General features: G+C 53.2%; 1 protein-coding gene across 2 annotated transcripts; it reads left to right on the forward strand.

Annotated features, from left to right (window-relative positions):
- Window positions 1–2,016: 2,016 nt before the first annotated feature.
- ENO1 (enolase 1) lies at window positions 2,017–17,232 on the forward strand. Of its 2 annotated transcripts, none has more exons than XM_081085555.1 (12): window positions 2,017–2,166; window positions 5,164–5,257; window positions 7,824–7,919; window positions 9,185–9,243; window positions 11,291–11,360; window positions 11,791–11,924; window positions 12,464–12,686; window positions 13,791–13,988; window positions 14,675–14,876; window positions 15,359–15,467; window positions 15,672–15,730; window positions 16,789–17,232. In XM_081085555.1, exons 2-12 carry the CDS (start codon window positions 5,173–5,175, stop codon window positions 16,856–16,858), a joined length of 1,305 nt encoding a protein of 434 aa, XP_080941681.1. In that variant the 5' UTR covers window positions 2,017–2,166; window positions 5,164–5,172; the 3' UTR covers window positions 16,859–17,232. The 2 variants fall into 2 exon arrangements, with proteins under 2 accessions (XP_080941681.1, XP_080941680.1); XM_081085554.1 differs by lacking the exon at window positions 2,017–2,166 and adding an exon at window positions 2,957–3,108.
- Window positions 17,233–18,616: the final 1,384 nt, after the last annotated feature.

The raw sequence follows: 18,616 nt of genomic DNA on the forward strand, positions 1-18,616 counted from the left end.
AGGGCTGCGGCCTCTCACCCAAACTCAAGGCTGGGGTGAAGTTCACTGGGAGGAGGAGCAAGAGACTCAGTGGTTGGGGTCGGTCCCTGGTGCCTCCATTCACTAGCTGTGGGGTGGGCAGGTCAGCTAGCCCCCTGAGAAGTGGAGATGATCCATGCAACCCAGTCCCGAACTTGTCGCCAGGGTTAAATGACTGACAGCTGGCAGAAAACAGGCCTCACACTGTTGTAATTGGTGATAGGTTGGGGGGGGGGGGTCCTCATTATCTTGTGGTCCATGTGGAGCCTCCGTGGAAATCCTGCTCTGTCAGTGAATCAAAAGGCGCCCCGTCCTTCTGAAGGCTTTTCCCTCTGGGGCTCATGCAGTCTTTGGTGTGTGTGAAATATTGATAAACACACAAATCTTCACGGTATGTTATGTGGAGGGACCGTCCATCTAGATCAGTGATGGCGAACCTTTTGAGCTCGGCATGTCAGCATTTTGAAAAACCCTAACTTAACTCTGGTGCCGTGTCACATATAGAAATTTTTTGTTATTTGCAACCATAGTAAAACAAAGACTTATATTTTTGATATTTACTTTATATATTTAAATGCCATTTAACAAAGAAAAATCAACTAAAAAAATGAGTTCAAGTGTCACCTCTGACACGCGTGTCATAGGTTCGCCATCACTGATCTAGATCCCCTGAAGGCCTCCCTAACTCCTCTGCTCTCGTACCTCCCTTGGGCCACGTATGCAACCCTGAAGTTTCCTATATGGCTGGAGACCTGCCACTTTTTCAGCCAACAGGCAGTGTTCAACCAGGGAAACACAAGCCACAGGCTACTGCAAATTCACCTTCTCTCAACCTCAGTGTCCAGCCGCAATGGTCTCACTGGTGCTACTTCCAGTGCCTCCAGGTGGAGTCTTCTGACAACAGCTTCGGGCACTCATTTCCCCTCCCAGCCCACCAGCAAGGTGAGCGCCATTGGTATGCCACTCAATGAAATTGCTCAACAAGCACATTCGTCAGTGCTGACTACCAACTAAATGCCTGTAAAAAGGTCAACGTCCCTGCACCGCCTGCTAACAAAGCCTCAGGAGCCATGGAGATGAGGAGGGCATTTGGCAGCCTGTGGGTTTTGGGAAAGATCTGAGGGCACCATTAATCGTTAACATGTGAGCTACAATTTGAGGTCCAAGTGCTGGCTCAGGATTCTGTGCTGTGGTCCCAAGAATCTTGCAACAGCAGCTATCTGTGATCATGTTCCATATTTGATTTCCTGCGAGGAATCACTGGTTCTGGCCAGAGAGCAGTTTCTCTCTCTAACCACTTTAAGGTAAAATAAAAGATTGTTTTGGAGCCTGTTAAGGGCCACACCCTAAAATTGCTCTGAAAGTAAGAGCTGATTTCTGTAGAGATGATTTAAGAGATGTTAGCTGTTGATTTAGCTGCTGAGTCATAGGGCTGGGATCTTGGTTTTAAGCAGTCTGAAACGTCAGTTTATTGCTGGTGAAATCACAAATTCTGCTTGCAAAGTTCATCTGACGCTTTAGGAAACATTTTACAATTTCCTTGTTGTTGTTGTTGTTTTTGCTTAATTTAATCCTAAAGTTCTTGCTTCTTAGTGGAAAACAAATACCGTGGATTCAAAAGGTCTTCTTCACCTTCACCTTTACTGGATGTCTTGGAAATCTAAGCCAGTAGCATTGGGAGATATATATATATATATATATATATATATATATATATGTATATATTTTAATGCTAGGAATTAAGGAAGAAAGGCAGTTTTTGCTGCTGACCAGAAGAAATAATAATTAAATCCAAATACACATTAGAATGTCTCTATGCAAGGCAATTGGAAAATACGGCTATGAATGGCATCGTTTTAGCCTTCAGACTTACAGACCAAGAGGAATGCTGAGAAATACAACAATGACTCTACTGGAAAGCTAAGTGATGGCCTCAGCACCCGCTTGGAGCGGGGGCGTGTGCTGCAGAACAGATTTGAAATGTTCCGTTCTTTTTTTATCGGAAATGGAAAATCACTGCGCTCACACCTTCCTGCTTCATTCTCCAGACTACCGTAGAGTATGTCCTGCTTCCAGCTTTGAGAAAACCCCCGCATCCGTGTGCAAATCCGGTCCAAATCCTTCCACGCGCGCTTCGCAGGAAGCCAGGTAGATCGGCTCCACCGCGGCGGGGAGGGAGGGAGAGGACGTCTCCTTTCGAGATGCAACATTAACGAGGGTGAATGAATGAACTGACTCTGCGGATGCTCGCGGAGCTGTGCGTGACACGCAGGAAGCGAAGCGCTCGCACAGGACTGGCTGTGATCAAACCAGAGCGAACTTCCTTTCGGCCATCGGGCCTGGCACTCGAGTCTGACCCTCGCACAAGGACAAAAGGACGGGGTCACCTAGGCCGGCGGCGGGGAGCCCAGCGCACAGGCGCCGGCGGGGGCACCAGGCCCCGGGGAGGGGGCGGGAGGACGCGGCTCCGAGGACCCCCCCCTGGGCCCCCCGCGTCTCTAGGCGACGGGGTCTCCGACGCCCCGCTGCGGGGCGGTGGGGGAGCGGCTGAGAGAAGGGAGGGGCTGCGAAGGTCGTCATCAAGGTCGGGGGCTCGACGTGCGGCGCCGGAGCGACGCTGCGTGCGTGCGGGACTCGGAGTACGTGACGGATCCCGGGAGCCTCATGCCGGCCGCGCACCACGCCCCTCCCCTGGGGTACCGCGCCACGGAACCGGGGGTCCCAACGGGGGGAGGGAGTAAAGTGGGGCGGGGCCTCGCCCGCACCCCCACCCAGCCGCCGGGGAGCCAGGGGCCCCCAGCCCTGCAGCGCCCCACCCCCGCGGGTCGTCGCCCCCCTCCTTCCCGCAGCCGCAGGGGCCTGAGGCGCCCCCGTTTCCCGGAGGGGAGGGTCCGAGTGACAGCGCGCCGGGCCAATGGCGCGGCGGCACGGAAGGGGCGTGGCGTGGGCGGGGCCTCCCGGGGCCGGGCGGGAAGTCCCGGCCTCCGGCGCAGGCACAGGCTCAGTCCCCTCCGCGCCGCACATTGTGACTAAGCGCTCGCCCCGCGTGTCCGCTGCTCCCTTCTTCCTCGGGCGACGTCCGGCGGCCAGGTAAGGGCTCGCGAGGGGCCGCGCCCAGGCGGGCGGCGCGGGGTCCTCCGGCCCTTCGGACACGGAGCCGGGGGATCGGCGAGGTCGAGGCGGGGGCGCGGCGCCGGCTCTCCCCGGAGGGACCGCCTGGGTTACGGAGGGGCGAGGCCACAGACCTGCACGGGGAGGTCGGGAGCCGAGCGCGCAGGCCGCTCGGGACCAGGCGCTGGGAGTGAAGGTTTGGGGGAGATGCAGGCCTAGCCCGGGGTGCTCGTCCCAGCCGGGCCCGCCCTAAAATGGAGCGAGGGACCGGGAGGGCGATGCGCGGGAGCCGCCTTCCCCTCCCCCACCAGCCGCCCTGCGCCCGCGGGCGGCCCCGGGCCTGCAGGTGGCGGCCGGGTGTCCGCCCGTCGCTGTCCCGGAATGAGCGGCGACTAGTGTACCCTCCGAGGGGGTTAATTTCGGGGCGGCCGCGGCCGAGCCGTGGAGTTGGGAGCCCTCCCGGCGACCTCGCCCGGCCCGGCCCGGCCCCGGCTGCCGGCCCGGTCGCACCGACGGAGGGTGTGGCTGTAAGGAAGCCGCCGGCGCGCTGGCCTCTCCGCTCCGTGGTCTTGGCCTTGGCCGGCGCGGGCCGCGGGTTGAGTCGCCCCCGGGCTTATGCGCCGCGACCACGTGGTCCGCCCACGCTGCCCGGGGGCCAGGGCCGGGGCTCGGGCCCAGCAGGGGAAAGCTGTGAAGACCCCGATGAGACCCATCTTCCTGCCTGCCTGTGCGCCCTGAGCCCCAATGACTTTCCCACATCGTTTAAGCACGCGTTGAATTTTATTCTCACGTCATGGAACAAGTTGATTACTTCGTCTCATGTCCCTAAAATGAAGCGGAAAATGAGCTCTCAGCCCGGGACGCTGAGGCGAAGGGAAGACGTGCTTCAAAGTGCATCCAGGCTAAACCTGGGCACAAACCAGTGGCTTTTTTGCACGTTCGATAAGAACCCGCTACCTTTCCATCCGCTCATGAGTAAAGCTCCGTTATTACACGGAAGTGACTTCAGGGCCTAATTTTGAGACTTTAAAGAAGGAAAGATGCCCTTTGCTGCTTCAGAACATCCCGGAGTGTATTGGAGGGAGCCGGCTGGGTGATGGCTTCTGCACACTCGCTCAGCTCCTCTCCCACACCTGCCCCGAGTGTCCTCCTTAGGCCCGCTCCTGCGAAAGGCTTCCTTTAGGATGTGCTGTTGCTCTTGCAGCTACGATGATGATGTTAAGGGCCTTTAAAGGAAGGCCCTGCCCTTGAGTGCCCTGGTGCTCAAAGATGGAATCTTCCCTCTACTTAGAAATCATAACAGCTCATAATTACTTTTTAAATGGGGTAAAATGCCCTTTGAAAACTGCTAATTGGTGTCATTATTGACGTGTCCTTATCTTACTAAAGACCCAAGTCCTGCGAGTTTTGGAAGCCCAGAGCTGGAGGACAAAGGTCACAGTGCAGAGGCCAAGGGGCTCCCTGGTTATCTAATACCCCCAGTGGGGCGGCCTGCTGCCACCTCCGGTTTAGCTGGATGAAGTCTGGCCCAAACGTTAAATCCTCCGTTCCACTACAAATCAGATTTTCCTCCTGCCTCCACCCCCGCCCCACCCATATTTAGTGCTAAATGGTTTTGCCTGTGACCTTCCTGTCCCCTTGCCTCTCCATGGGCAATGCCAACCCTCCTTAACGAATGGCAATAATCAGTTTCCAACTGCCCCCTCTTCAGCCGTTCTCCCTCGGCACATGAATCTCTCCTGCTGGCTTTGCTTTTTCCTGGCACACACCTCTTCAGGCTTTGCTTACAGGGCCAGGCCTGAGCTGCTGGGGCCCGAGGCCTTGCAAAGCTGGCCTACCCTGCTTTCTTAGGAGCAATTCCCACTGCTTCCCAGCAGGCTTCTCCCCACGCTAGCCGCCCAGTTTCTGGGCCTTCTGAATGCATCCAGTATTCAGCCCAGGTTCTATCTAGTCTAGGAGTCCTCGGAAGTGATCCCTTGGATGAATGATCCCAAGGCTGCGTTATGGCTTATTGTGTGAACTCTTTCCCCACAGACATTCACCATGTCTATTCTGAAGGTGCACGCCAGAGAGATCTTCGACTCTCGTGGGAACCCCACTGTTGAGGTGGATCTCTACACCGCAAAAGGTATGTATGCGCCACCTGTTTCTCTAGTTCAGTGGTTCTCAACCTTCTGGCCCTTTAAATAGTGTTCCTCATGTTGTGACCCAACCATATAATTATTTTCGTTGCTACTTCATAACTGTAATGTTGCTACTGTTATGAATCGTCATGTAAATATCTGATATGCAGGATGGTCTCAGGCGACCCCTGTGAAAGGGTCGTTCGACCGCCAAAGGGGTCGCGACCCACAGGTTGAGAACCCTGCTCTAGTTCCTTCCACCACACTCCACTTTTGAAAACTTCCTTAAAGTGACAGAGTCTGAGGCAGGAAACAGTCTATTGCTGAAATAACGCCTTTCTTGCCCGCATCTGCTGGTAGGTTGTGATTCCTGGCTGGGGATGGGGGGTTGTAAGGCAGGCGTCCTGGTCTTGCTGTGTCCCTTGACCCTAAATAGGCCCATCAGTGGTTTGCTTCCAAGCTTGATGTGACCGGATAAGCAAATGCACATGGAATATAGCACTGTCAGCTTGTTTCCAGAAATCGCTCTCTAACCAGGGATTGGGTACAGGCTTCACTTTGGGGTGTTGGGCTGTTCCAAAGGCCCTTAGTTATCCCTAGGGAGAGTTTGCTCACATGGAAAAATAGGATGGGGACTCAAAGTTCCTCTGTAGCCTGTGTGACCTCCACCAGCACCTCAGCTAGCTTCTAAGTGGGCATTGTGGGTGAGGTTGGAGCAGGAGGTTGGGTAGAGTCACTCAGTGTGCTGAGCACGTGAACACCTGCCAGTCAGAGCTGAGTCACACCTGTGACTCACAGGCCAGGCTGAGGAAACTCCGGCCCTTCCCTTCCCACCCTGGCCGCCTCTCCTCTCCACCTTGTCCAGGAAGAGAAAGCCCTTGAGTCTAGATGTCATTGGACGAAAGTCCGCCTGTGTTCTACCTCTGGTTACCCACTGTGGTGGGCGTTCTCAGAGTGGGGTTCCCTCTGAGCTGGGGCGTAGGGCGCGTGCATGGGCGTGTGCATGGGCGCTCCCAGGATGCCCAGGATTTCCTTGCCTCTTACGGGTTGGCTTGCTTAGTCAGCCGGTGGAACTTTCCACTGGGAAATTAATGGGCTCGAAAAAAGATCCAAGACACTAGAAGAATGTTGGGAGTGGGGCCATATTCTTTGAAACATTTTATGACTAAAATTAATTTTTTTTAAATTTAAATAAATGGAACTTTCCCTCTTGTGTGTCTTAACCCTTTTCAGATAAAACAGGAAATAGATTTGTTAGCCTTTCATCACTTCTTCCTTCCTTAGAGTTTATTTTCTAGAGCAGTTTTACGTTCACAGCAGAGTTGAGTGGAAGGTATAGAGTTCCCGTGTAGCCAACCCACTTCCCCCACCCGAGTGGTCCATTGCTTCCAGTCAAACCTGCCCCACACTTGTCACCCCAGGTCCCTGGATCACATTAGGGTCATCTTGCTTTCGTCCCTTCTTCACCTGGTCCAGTGCTTGATGGATAGAGAGCCAGGCGTGTGTCCTGCTCGCACAGTCATGGCAGCGACAGGCATTCGAATACACCATTTGATTACAATGCCCAGCTGATATTTTTCTTTGTTCATTTGCCTTCACACCCACGAGTTCTTCACAGACCTCCCGTGAGGAAATGCCTCACACTTTCCAGAAGATTGAGGAGACTGTCTGCCCTGTGTGGTCAGATCTCCTCGGTACCGACTTTGACACTGTCTCCCAAGCTTTGCATTTTCCCCTCCACAGTGCAGGCTTCGCTGGGTGACTGGTTCCTGTATCTGCAGACGATGGTTCCGTGCTTGACTGTCTTCTGGTGTTAAACTCTGCACTTTGTTATCTGGATTCCTCTTCCCCAAGTCTGTCCTGCTTTCTGGCTTCCTGTTCTGCAGAGAATCCCCAAGTGGCACTATCACTGCTTAAACTGGAACGGCCGAGCCGTAGGGTTTCCTCTTAAGCCAATACTTTCAAGACTTGGAAGCTGGCGGCCGGATCTCAAGGTTGTCCAAGGGTGGCTTAGCAACAGGGCCCTGCGGCTGGACTGGCTGGAATACCTCATAGTGTTGCTGTTGATCATGAGTTGAAATTATACTATCTTGGAGACATTGAATTTAAATGTTAAATTTACTCCCTGTTTTTAAGTTGCAACTTGAGCACAGCTGCTAGAAAATCGTAAAGCCCTGTAAGTGGCTCGCGTGTTGTATTGGGCAGTGCTGCTGGCGTGGGCCTCAGACCAGCTGTGGGCACCAGCTCTGCGAGCTCCTTAGAGACCCAGACCCACAGAGCTCCGGGTTGGTGCTCTGCATTTTTGCAAGATTCCCCAGGGAAGACGTGTGCACGTTACAGTTTGAGAAGCTCTGCTCTAGAGCTTCTTACACTCAGGAACTTCGCCAGCTTTGCTGTAGGGTCTGCCTTGCAGGATCGTGCAAACTGAAAGGCAGGAAGAACAGACATCTGAGTCTCCCAGTCGGAGGAAGGAAGTAGCAGTGTTTTCTTATAGCCTGTGTCATCGGTGGCTGAGGGCTGTAACTGTGTGCCTAACCGTCACTGTTTCGTTCCCTCTCCCTCACCACCCAGGTCTCTTCAGAGCTGCTGTGCCCAGTGGTGCCTCAACTGGTATCTACGAGGCTCTAGAGCTTCGCGACAATGACAAGACGCGCTATCTGGGGAAGGGTAAGCATCGGCGCCCACAAGCTGCCTGGAGCGTGGCTGCGCCTAGGCTTCTCTTGCGGGGGGGCGGGGGGGGGGCGGGGGCACCAATGTAAGAGACAAGCATCAACAATGGCCTCCCGTATACACCCTGACTGGGCACCGAACCCACGACCCTTTCGGTGCATGGACTATCCCAACCACTGAGGCTGGGGCAAGCCTTACAGTCTGTTTCTATTGTGGCTTGTCTCCAGTCTGTGAAACTCCTGGGTAGGCCAGGGAACCTCTGGATAAGAAGTCATGTTCATTAATACTAACAAAAAGCCTTGCCCGTCTCCCGGGAGGGCTCAGGGCTCATTCTGAGCGCTGACCATCCGCCCCCTGCGGGGTCAGGAGGGAAGTATCTGGAAGGTCTGGCTAACGGTGGCTTGCAGGTCAGTGTGCGGCTTGATCTTTGTTGACTGATCCACAGCATCACTCGGCAGGGCTGGCCTCTGGGGGCTAGTCACTGCGCTCACCCCAGGGGCAGAAATTGGTTCTTCCAGAGAGACAGAATCTTATAGAGACAAAAAAAATCTCCATTTGCCCTGGAAGAGGACAAATAGGAAAAAGTCTAAGAAGGCTGCGGGGGCGGGGCAGTATTGAAACGCTGGGCCCGGGCCTGGCCATGGCGCCGTAGGCAGGCAGTGTTCTCAGTCTGCCCCGTGGTCTGTCTGCAAAGGGCCCTCCCACGGGTTACGGTGGCTCGGGGCCCAGGCCTGTACTGTCTGAACCAGGACAGTGCTGTGCCTTGATTGTAATGAGGGTGAGCTCCGGCCCTGCAGTATTCTCCCGCCTTCTGTTTCCTCTCTCCCTCACTGTCCTTCACAGCCTTTCTCTTCTGTTCTTTTCTCCTTCTCTGTCGGTCTCCACTGGTCAGGTGTCTCCAGACCCGTTAAGTATATTAATGAGTTCCTGGCGCCTGCCTTGTGCACGCAGGTAACGCATTGCACGCCCTTGAGTTTTGCAGCTGGTGTTTCCAGTGCATGGTCTTGCCAACTAACCGCCCCTCAGACACTGGGGTGTCTGCTCTGTGTGCGGCTCTAACCCCGGCTCCTAGGTGAGCACTGAGCCTGGGCCGGAAAGCCCTTTGATTTCGGGGGGAGAGAGAGATGGGGATTTGAAGGAGGTGCCATTGAAGGTCTTCGGTGGGCTTCGGACTAGCTGGGTTCGCATCTGGTTCTCTCAGCAATGCTGCTCAAGCCTGTTTTTCATTAATGTCAGTAATTTGATTTGATTGCTCCTTCTAGGTGTCTCCAAGGCTGTTGAGCACATCAATAAAACTATTGCGCCTGCCCTGGTTAGCAAGGTAGGACCTGCCTCCTGGTAACGAATAAATATTAATGCCATCAGAGCTCTCCCGGGCCAGCGGGCCCCTGTTTATGGAGGAGCTCATTCTGAGCGCTGAAGAAGCCGGTTGGACTCCCTGTCAGCAGGAGAATAATTTTGCCATTTTAACCAACTCCCTGTGTGTCCACAACTAACAGTGCATGGAATTGGGAGGGAGGCGGGGAGGCTGCCTTACAGCCCTGACTTCCCTCCAACTATCTTGCCCTTTGGGGAGTTAACATCCAGGGGTGTTGGGCGTAGTGTCCATGGTGACTGACTCATTTTTCATGAGCTGTGGAATTATTTATTATATTTCTGCTGACTTAACAGTGAGCTCTTGTTGGGTCTTACTTGGGACCCCAATACGTAAACATATTAGAAGTAGAGCTGCTGTTGGTGAAGTGGGGCTGGGACCAAAAGCCCGACCTCCTCAGCCGGTTTATTCCTCGCTCCATAGCTCCTGTGGCCCTTGCACAAGGGGGTGATTTGAAAGCCCCTGGCTGGAGACGTTCTCACGGCCCAAACCCTCCACAGCCGCCTGTCTCTTCTCGGGTGTGGTCCCGCCCCTCAGAATGCAGCCTGTATGCTGGTGGCTTATTTTGGCCTGGCCTTCATGAACTCTGTAACTAGTCCCAGTTTCTTGTTACTGCCCTGCCGGCGAACAGCCCTGTTCTTTGTGCCCTTACCTGGCATGACTAACAGTGCACGGGGCTTTCCTGGGCGTTTTTTCCCTTGGGGAGGACATACGTCAATCTAACTCGTAGTGAGGGTTGGTCCCTGAAGCCAGCTGCTTAAGTAACTTGACTTTTCCCACAGATGTCTTGTCAAAAAGCAAAAGGTACCAAGTTGTTAACATGGCATGATGGAGTTACATACAGTTTTATGTTAGAGTTTTCTAGAAGGAACTATAAATAAAATGATATATTGTTATGATTCAGTTACGAAGTTTTTAAAGTAATAATCAATTTTTTTTATATTTATATATATATATATATATATATATTATATTGATTTTTTACAGAGAGGAAGAGAGAGGGATAGAGAGTTAGAAACATTGATGAGTGAGAAACATCAGCTGCATCCTGCATACCCCGTACTGGGGATGTGCCTGCAACCAAGGTTCATGCCCTTGGCCGGAATTGAACCTGAAACCTTTCAGTCCGCAGGCCAACACTCTATCCACTGAGCCAAACCGGTTAGGGCAGTAATAATAAATTTTTATTAAAAATTGACATTGATGCCCTGACCGGTTTGGCTCAGCGGCTAGAGCGTCAGCCTATGGACTCAAGAGTCCCAGGTTCAATTCCGGTCAAGGGCATGTACCTTGGTTGCGGGCACATCCCCCGTGGGGAGTGTGCAGGAGGCGGCTGATTGATGTTTCTCTCATCGATGTTTCTGGCTCTCTATCTCTCTCCCTTCCTCTCTGTGAAAAATCAATAAAATATATTAAAAAAAAAATTGACATTGAGCCAGTTTTTAAGATACCAATTTTATTCATAATCTCTCCAAAAGTATTCACTTTGATCATTTATCAGCTGTTTTGCTAGATAATTTTGCAAGAATCCAATCTCCCATCAGCTGCTGCATTTTGCGTCATTGCGGATGGCCATGAGGCACCACTGAGGTGGAACTGCCTTTGAGTAGCTTGGCTCGTTTGAACAGTGAATTGCTCATTATTGCTTGGGAAGTCACACTACTTGTAGTCATAGCACCTAACTTAGCATCACAAGTTGATTCTGTCGTGTAAAATGTGACTTCGGACTCCCTGAGCAGACTAACCTTTGCCCACAAGGACACCAGATCTTAGGCATTCCTGGTGCTTGGAGAAATGCCTGATGGTATTAAAACAAATGAAGGGCAGTCTGTGTCTCCCGTTTTCTCTGGGATGAAAGGAAGTTTTGTGCGGCTCCCCCTTTTTCCTGCCAAACAAATGTATACCAGAACTGATGTGGACTTCGCACAGTTCCAAACTTACATCGCTCCCAAAGGCCATGCAAATGGGGTGACCTCACTTCCTCTCCCTGTAGAAGCTGAGTGTCGTGGAGCAGGAGAAGATCGACAAGCTGATGATAGAGATGGACGGGACGGAAAATAAGTGTAAGTGGTCCGAGGGGGTCCTTGCTGGGAAGTGGCATCTCCTGGGATCGTGCAACCCTTTGGGGAGAGGTTACATCGTCCCTCACAGCAAACTACAAGAACATCTGTGGTCGCTCCGAATTTCCCTGCCTCGCCTTAGTCAGTCACAGCTTCAGATGTTAGGAGCATAACCAGGTGATAGCAGCATGTCTGAGGGTTTCTCAAAGAGAGGAGCCCTTTATACGCAGGTCCATACAGTGAAAAGGGGATTTCTCAGGAAAAGGCAGGCGAGGCCCCCTGGGATGCAGTTTGCATTTTAGCTTGAACATGGGGAGTAAATGAGATGAGAGGAAAAGATTCAGGATCAACCCAAGGTGCACTAGCAGGCGGGAGGCAGCAGGAGAAAGGCTAATGAGTAAGGATCCCTCCATTTAACTCTGTTCTGTTCCAGCTAAATTCGGTGCCAACGCCATTCTGGGAGTGTCCCTGGCCGTCTGCAAGGCTGGGGCTGTTGAGAAGGGGGTGCCCCTGTACCGCCACATTGCTGACCTGGCTGGCAACACCGAGGTCGTCCTGCCAGTTCCGGTGAGTGGCTGCTTTGGGAGTTGAGCATTGGCTTTCTTGTGGGACCCAAGACCACCACGTCATGAACTTGTCCACCTGTGGCTCCCAACATGGTGGTTCGAGCAGGCTCTGGTGGTCTCAGCGGCAGGCAACTCCTCTGCCACTTGCTAAGCGTGAGCTTGAGCTGGTGACTCAGCTTCCCTGTCCCCGGGTCTTTATTATTGACTAGAGGCCCGATGCACGAAATTGGTGCAAGGGGCTCGGCCCTCGCAGCCCGTTTCGTCCGGATGACCTGGACAGTCTTTCTGCTGTTCAGTCCAATTAGCATATTAGCTCTTTATTATATAGGATAGGGGGTGAAAATCGTATTTGCTGGGCTGTGTGCATTCACTGAGGAATAGCCAGTGCTAGAAGGGTGAGTGCCTCTGATGGTGTCCGTTGGGGTTATCAGGGTGACCAGGGAGCTATTAGCCACCCGTGGCCGTGCAGTTGGATGTCGGTGGCTTGCCATCTGGCAGGCTTCTCTGGACTGAGCCTGTACTTCTCTCTGCCTCTCCCAGGCTTTGAATGTCATCAACGGTGGTTCTCACGCTGGCAACAAGCTGGCCATGCAGGAGTTCATGATCCTCCCTGTCGGCGCCGCCAACTTCAGGGAAGCCATGCGCATTGGGGCCGAGGTTTACCACAACCTGAAGAACGTCATCAAGGAGAAGTATGGGAAAGACGCCACCAACGTGGGGGACGAAGGTGGCTTTGCTCCCAACATCCTGGAGAATAAGGAAGGTGAGGCTCTGAAGGGCCCGTCCTGAGTTCTGCCCCACGTCCCCGTCTTACCCCTACACCCCCCCCCCCCCGCCCCATCTGCCGGTCTTCCACACCTGCCACCCGGAGCAGCTCTTTCCGCCTGCCTTCAGCAAGCATCAAAGTGCAAAACTGCAGGGTTTGGGGAGGGATGTAGGAACAAGTACTTCATTTTAGAAAAATAGGAATTTTCTATTAGTTGGACTTCTGAATAGCCTGGTGGTTTGCTTAAAGTGGGGTAGAGGCAGTTTATTCTCTTGTTCTCTCTGGCGATGGCAGGAATTTAAAATCTCTATTCAAGGAGACACCGCCTGTTCAGAACCGTGATCCATAATATGTGTTCCTTTAACCACAGGAATGCTCACAGAAGCTGTTTTGCTGTGAATCCGTAGGCACAGAATTCAGTGTGAGAATTGAGTGGAGGGTACAGGAAGTCTTAGCACAGGAAGTCACTGCTGAGTGTTTTTGTTTTGGAAGGAAAGGGGCTCAAGCTTCCTTGGTAACCTTCAAGGGCACCTGGTGAGAGAGAACGTCCACCTGCTCTTCGGGTCAGCCATAGGACAGAGGTGGTATCGGCCCTCTGCCCTGCAGAATGGCCCTTCCGTGGCTTAACCTAACCGACCGCTTGGGGGGTTTGTTGTGGAACAGAGGCCACGTGTTTCAGTTTCCCTACAGGTAGTGCTGCCACGTGAGGCTGAGCCGGGGCTCTGGAGACGGCCCCATCCTGGGCCCCCCTAGCTAGCCTCCCTCTCGAATCCCAGCCTTGCTCTATTTAAAGCCCTGTGCCCCGGGACAGCTGGTCTCGCTGGTCACTGTAACTGTACCTTGGCCAGCACAGCGTTCGTTCCTGGTGCTACGTTCGGGAGCAGCTGTCAGTGAGCACCTCTGTTCTGAGTCAGGATTGGATTTCCCACTTGGTGGTGCGCTAGGGGTGCTGACCAAAGCAGAAAAGGGGAACCAGGTTCCTTGAAACTGGTGGTTGGGGCCAGAGCCCCTCTTTGTTACGGTTCCCATTTGGCAGCTATTAAAGAAAACTTTATCTCTACCTGACTGGTTTCCAAACTTGTCGCCGCCAACTCTTTCCAGCCCTGGAGCTGCTGAAGAACGCCATCGGGAAAGCCGGCTACACCGACAAGGTGGTCATCGGCATGGACGTGGCTGCCTCCGAGTTCTTCAAGTCCGGGAAGTATGACCTGGACTTCAAGTCACCCGATGACCCCAACAGGTACATCACCCACGACGAGCTGGCCAACCTGTACAAGTCCTTCATCAAGGACTACCCAGGTGAGTGCTCCGAGCACCGTCTCCCTTCTCCAGCCACTGCCGTGCAGCAAGGCAGCCGCCAAAGGCTGCAGCGCCCCCGCTGGGGCTCTTCCGGTTCCAGTGCGCACAGCGCAGGGGCCTCGCGGGTGCCAGGTCAGCAGACTCGGGTGGTTCTAAGTGCCAGTCTACACAGTGGGCTGCTCTCTGTCACTGTCCCAGCAACCTCCTGAGCAAATGCTTCGTCACAGCCGTGAGGAGAGAGCCTCATAGGCAGCCTGGGCCGGGCGCTCCTCTGGCACTGGGCTCACTTAGTGTACACAGGATAGGTAGGGACTCTCCATACCGTTTCATAAGAGGGGAACTGGCACAGCAGTCAGTAAGGTGCCCAAGGGCACTCAGCATATGGGGGGGTGAGATTTCAGACCAGAAAGGCTGCCGTTAAGCCCCTGCGTGTAACCGCGGAGCTAGATAGCCTGGTCAGGGCAGAGCCCAGATGCAGCCCACCACGGGCAGGTGAGTGCCCGCTCACTAGTAACCGCGAGTCCCAGAGTTGTGGGCGGCCGTTCCAGGAGTGAGGGGAGCAGAGTGTTCTAACACATGAGCCGGGCCGTTCCTGCCCTGCAGGTGGGGGGTGTGAGGCCAGGCGGGCTGCGAAGTGAGGCAGGCTGGGGGCTCACACTGATGCGGCGTGGCCCTCCTCTCCTCAGTGGTGTCGATCGAAGACCCCTTCGACCAGGACGACTGGGAAGCGTGGCGCAAGTTCACTGCCAGCACGAAGATCCAGGTGGTGGGGGACGACCTCACGGTGACCAACCCGAAGCGGATTGCCAAGGCCGTGAGCGAGAAGTCGTGCAACTGCCTCCTGCTCAAAGTGAACCAGATCGGCTCCGTGACCGAGTCTATTCAGGCGTGAGTGTCCCCGGGAGCAGCCCCACGCGGCCAGGGTCCGAGCTTCTGGGAGCGCCTCTCTGTGTGGGGGGCCCTCCTGCCTGGAGCTGTAACGGGGTTTCACATTGGAAGTTGGAGTGGCTTGTGAAGTGAGCAATGTCACCAAGGGGACTAGGGCCTTAGGCAGTTGTTGCCTAATCCTGATCCGCTTCATGACCCAGACTTGTAATTTCATTTCACCCGGAGAACGTCAGGGGAAGACAAGTCTCGCTCCCCTCAGGACAGCTGAACCCAGGTTTTTTAAATGTGACTAGAGGGCTGATGAGGTCCGTCCGGGGTCGCGTGAGTGCAGAGGGCGAGGGTCATCATCTCCCCAGGCCGCCTGCTCCTGGGTCCAGAGCCCTCCCTGGTCTCCTGCCAGGGGTGGTGAGTCGGGCCATCAGAGGGCCAGGGGCTCCGGTGGAAATGGAGTCAGCGGCATCTGGGTTGTTTCCTGCTTCTAGGTGCAAGCTGGCCCAGTCCAACGGGTGGGGCGTCATGGTGTCCCATCGCTCTGGGGAGACTGAAGACACCTTCATCGCCGACCTGGTGGTGGGGCTCTGCACTGGGCAGGTAAGGAGCTCCCACAAATGGGGTCCTGGAGGCCCCTTTTTCATGTGTGTGTGTCTGTGTAGGTCCCTTTGTCCCCTTCTTCCTAGGGTCAGAGATCCTCCTTAAGAAATGGTTTTCTCTCCATAACACACTCCCCTTGCCCAAAATGTCTCCCAAGACTCGAGGCCCACTGTAAGCAAGCATGACCTGTCTTTTCTCCTCCAGATCAAGACTGGTGCTCCTTGCCGATCGGAGCGCTTGGCCAAGTACAACCAGATCCTCAGGTAAAGAGGCCGCCTGCCCTGGGTGTGGGTACTGCCCTCCACTAGGAGCTCCTGGCTCTGGGGGCCTGTGCAGTTCAGGGGCCTGAGCAGTGCCAGACTAGAGCAGAGATGGCTGCAGAACCTACGGTGGCCTGTAGCATGGCCCCAAAGCAGGCCCTGGTCGGTACAATGCTGCCATCTGCTGGTGGTAGAGGGAACACTCCGCGTTGCACATGTAAAATTGTAAAAGCCTTAATGATTTTATAACTCGCTTCTACCTCAATCCTGGAAAATTTTAAGCATAAAAGAAACATCACCCAGACTCGACAGCTGTCACTGTTCCTCCATGCTTGTCTCTACACCCTGCTTGTGATTTTAAAGCAAATTCCAAATGACTTAGGATTTCATGTACTTCAGTGTGTATCTTTTTCAGATCAGGATATTGTTTAGATAACTACGCTGTCATTATGGTGCCCCAAATTAGTAGAAAGTCTATAATGTCAGCACCACGTTTTCATCTGTTCGGTATCCCATGTTCACACTAAGTTCCCCTACTTCCTTCCCCATGCTTCTTGCTTGTTAGAGAAACTGGATTTGCCTTTCTTTTTTTTTTTTTTTTAATATATTTTATTGATTTCCCATAAGAGTAAGGGAGAGGGATAGAGAGTCAGAAACACTGATGAGAGAGAAACATCGATCAGCTGCCCCCTGCACATCTCCCACTGGGGTTGTGTCCTCAACCAAGGTACATGCCCTTGACCGGAATCGAACCCGGGACCCCTGAGTCCGCAGGCCAACGCTCCATCCACTGAGCCGAACTGGCCAGGGCTGCCTTTCATTTTTAAAGAAATAACAATTGAAACATTGAGGGGGTGGAGAGGAGGAGATGGGGCTGCAGATGGATGACAATCTGCCGAGTGGATTGGGAGGAAGGGAGCTGAGTGTTCTCAGCATCTCAGAAACGCTCAATTTTAGAGAATTCAAGAATAAGTTGTCTCGACTTCTCTGGGTGAGAAAACGTACTGAGTTGAGATTTGACTTCTGTGTTTCCCTCCCCCTCTATCCATCTGCTTCCCAAGAATCGAGGAGGAGCTGGGCAGCAAGGCCAAGTTTGCTGGCAGGAACTTCAGAAACCCCCTGGCCAAGTAAGCTCTGGGCAGGCGAGCCCGAGCCCCGCGGTCACCAGAGCCCCGCGGTCACCAGTCGGCTAATTAGACCTCTGCTCCTGACATCTGCACGGGCAGCCCAAGGCCCCCAGCCGATACCTGCAGGGGCCTCTGCCTCTCCCCTCCCTGTGGTGTTCTCACTGCTTCTTAGAACTGCTACAAAGCCAAGCCTGACATCGAAACCCTGGTGGAAACCCTAGCCCTGTAGTCATGTGACTGGTCCAAATCATTGTTCTTCTCACCTCGCTTCTCAAGTGTCTGGAGCCAAGTGCATCTACATTGTAATCTCCGAGGTGTCCACAGGCAAGATCCCCAGTGGTTTTGTGTGCAAAATAAAGTCTTCAGTGTCCTTAGGAATACTCTGTGCGTGTGTGAGTCTCTCTGTCCTTGTGTCGTGAACTCACGGGGCATTGCCATAGGCCTGCAAGAGTTAGTGAGAGGCTGTGTGCTGTGAAAAAAAGGACAAGGAGTTTATTGACATCTGCCTCTTGAAGTTTAGTGTTTATGTTTCTTCCCCTAATATAACTTGATCAGCCTATTGAGTTGTGCTTTAATATTCAGTTGAGATGAGGAGGCCCCCTGGTGGACAGACATTCTTAATCATTGCTTTCCTCTCAGGATTTAACCCACAGAAGCACCTGTAGGTGAAGATATCTCTATTAAGAGATTTATCACAAGGAATTAGCTTCTGTGATTGTAGGGTTAGTCTGAGCAAATCCAAAATCCATAGGGCAGTTAATCAGAAGGGAGGTGACCAGGACACCTCCACTGGCCAGGTGAAGTGCCAGTTCACAGGTGGGATTTCCGGAGGGGGGTGGGGGGTGGTATGAGGACCTGAAGCCCTGATTTAAGACATAACTGATTCTGTCAGGCCTGTGGAGATCACTCAGGGTGATAAAGTCAGCTGATCAGTGTTTACAGTTATGTCTGGGAAATAGCTTTACAGTAATACCTCGATTAGTACCTAGATAACAGGACTCTGGTTAAGGTGACCTCACAAAGCCATCATAGTCCAGCCCTTGTTTAGTCTGCACCCATTCACATCTTAAACCATGATCTCCAAACTATGACCATACAAAACCCTGCTTCCACCACTCATGGCGGAACTCACACAGCCTCGCACACTAGCCCTTCCAGGCTTTCATGACTGCTTTCTATCTGAGAACTGATTCTGAGGAAAGTGAGTTATCGAACTGGGCGGGGCAGTCTTACTGGCGGCTTTATCTAACTCCAAAGCGGCAAATAGGCATGAGTATTTTTCAGTTTGCTGTAATGTCAACAATTTGACTCTGGTTTTTAAAACAGTGACTGGCAGGTAAAGGCATTTATCACTCTTGGGTTCAAGGGCAAGTGTAGGTAGGAATCCTTTCAGGTGCATTCCTCTCTGAAAGACTGCCGCGAATGGGGCTTGATGGTGAGGCCCCAGTAAGCACTGGTGATTGACAACTGATGCAGCAGAAATGAAGCCGTTCCTTGCATTGATTGGCAGAAGAATTGCCGACCAAGGGACCTGTTCCTGGGGCCCTGTCTGAAGCGAGACAGGCACTGTTGACCCATTTTCCAGGAAGCTGTGTTTGGGCTCTATAGTGGCCTGGGGTGTTGGACATGTCTCTGGACCACATGAGTTTACAGGAACTGTTTTTAAGGAAACATCTTTGCTAGCACATGTTTGCAGTCTCTGGGCTTGTTTGGTTTTTTTTAATTGACTTTTAGACAGAAACATCGATTTGTTGTTCCACTT

The sequence above is a fragment of the Myotis nattereri genome (genome assembly GCF_964212035.1).
Source record: "Myotis nattereri genome assembly, chromosome: 3".
In the NCBI taxonomy this organism is placed as follows: domain Eukaryota; kingdom Metazoa; phylum Chordata; class Mammalia; order Chiroptera; family Vespertilionidae; genus Myotis; species Myotis nattereri.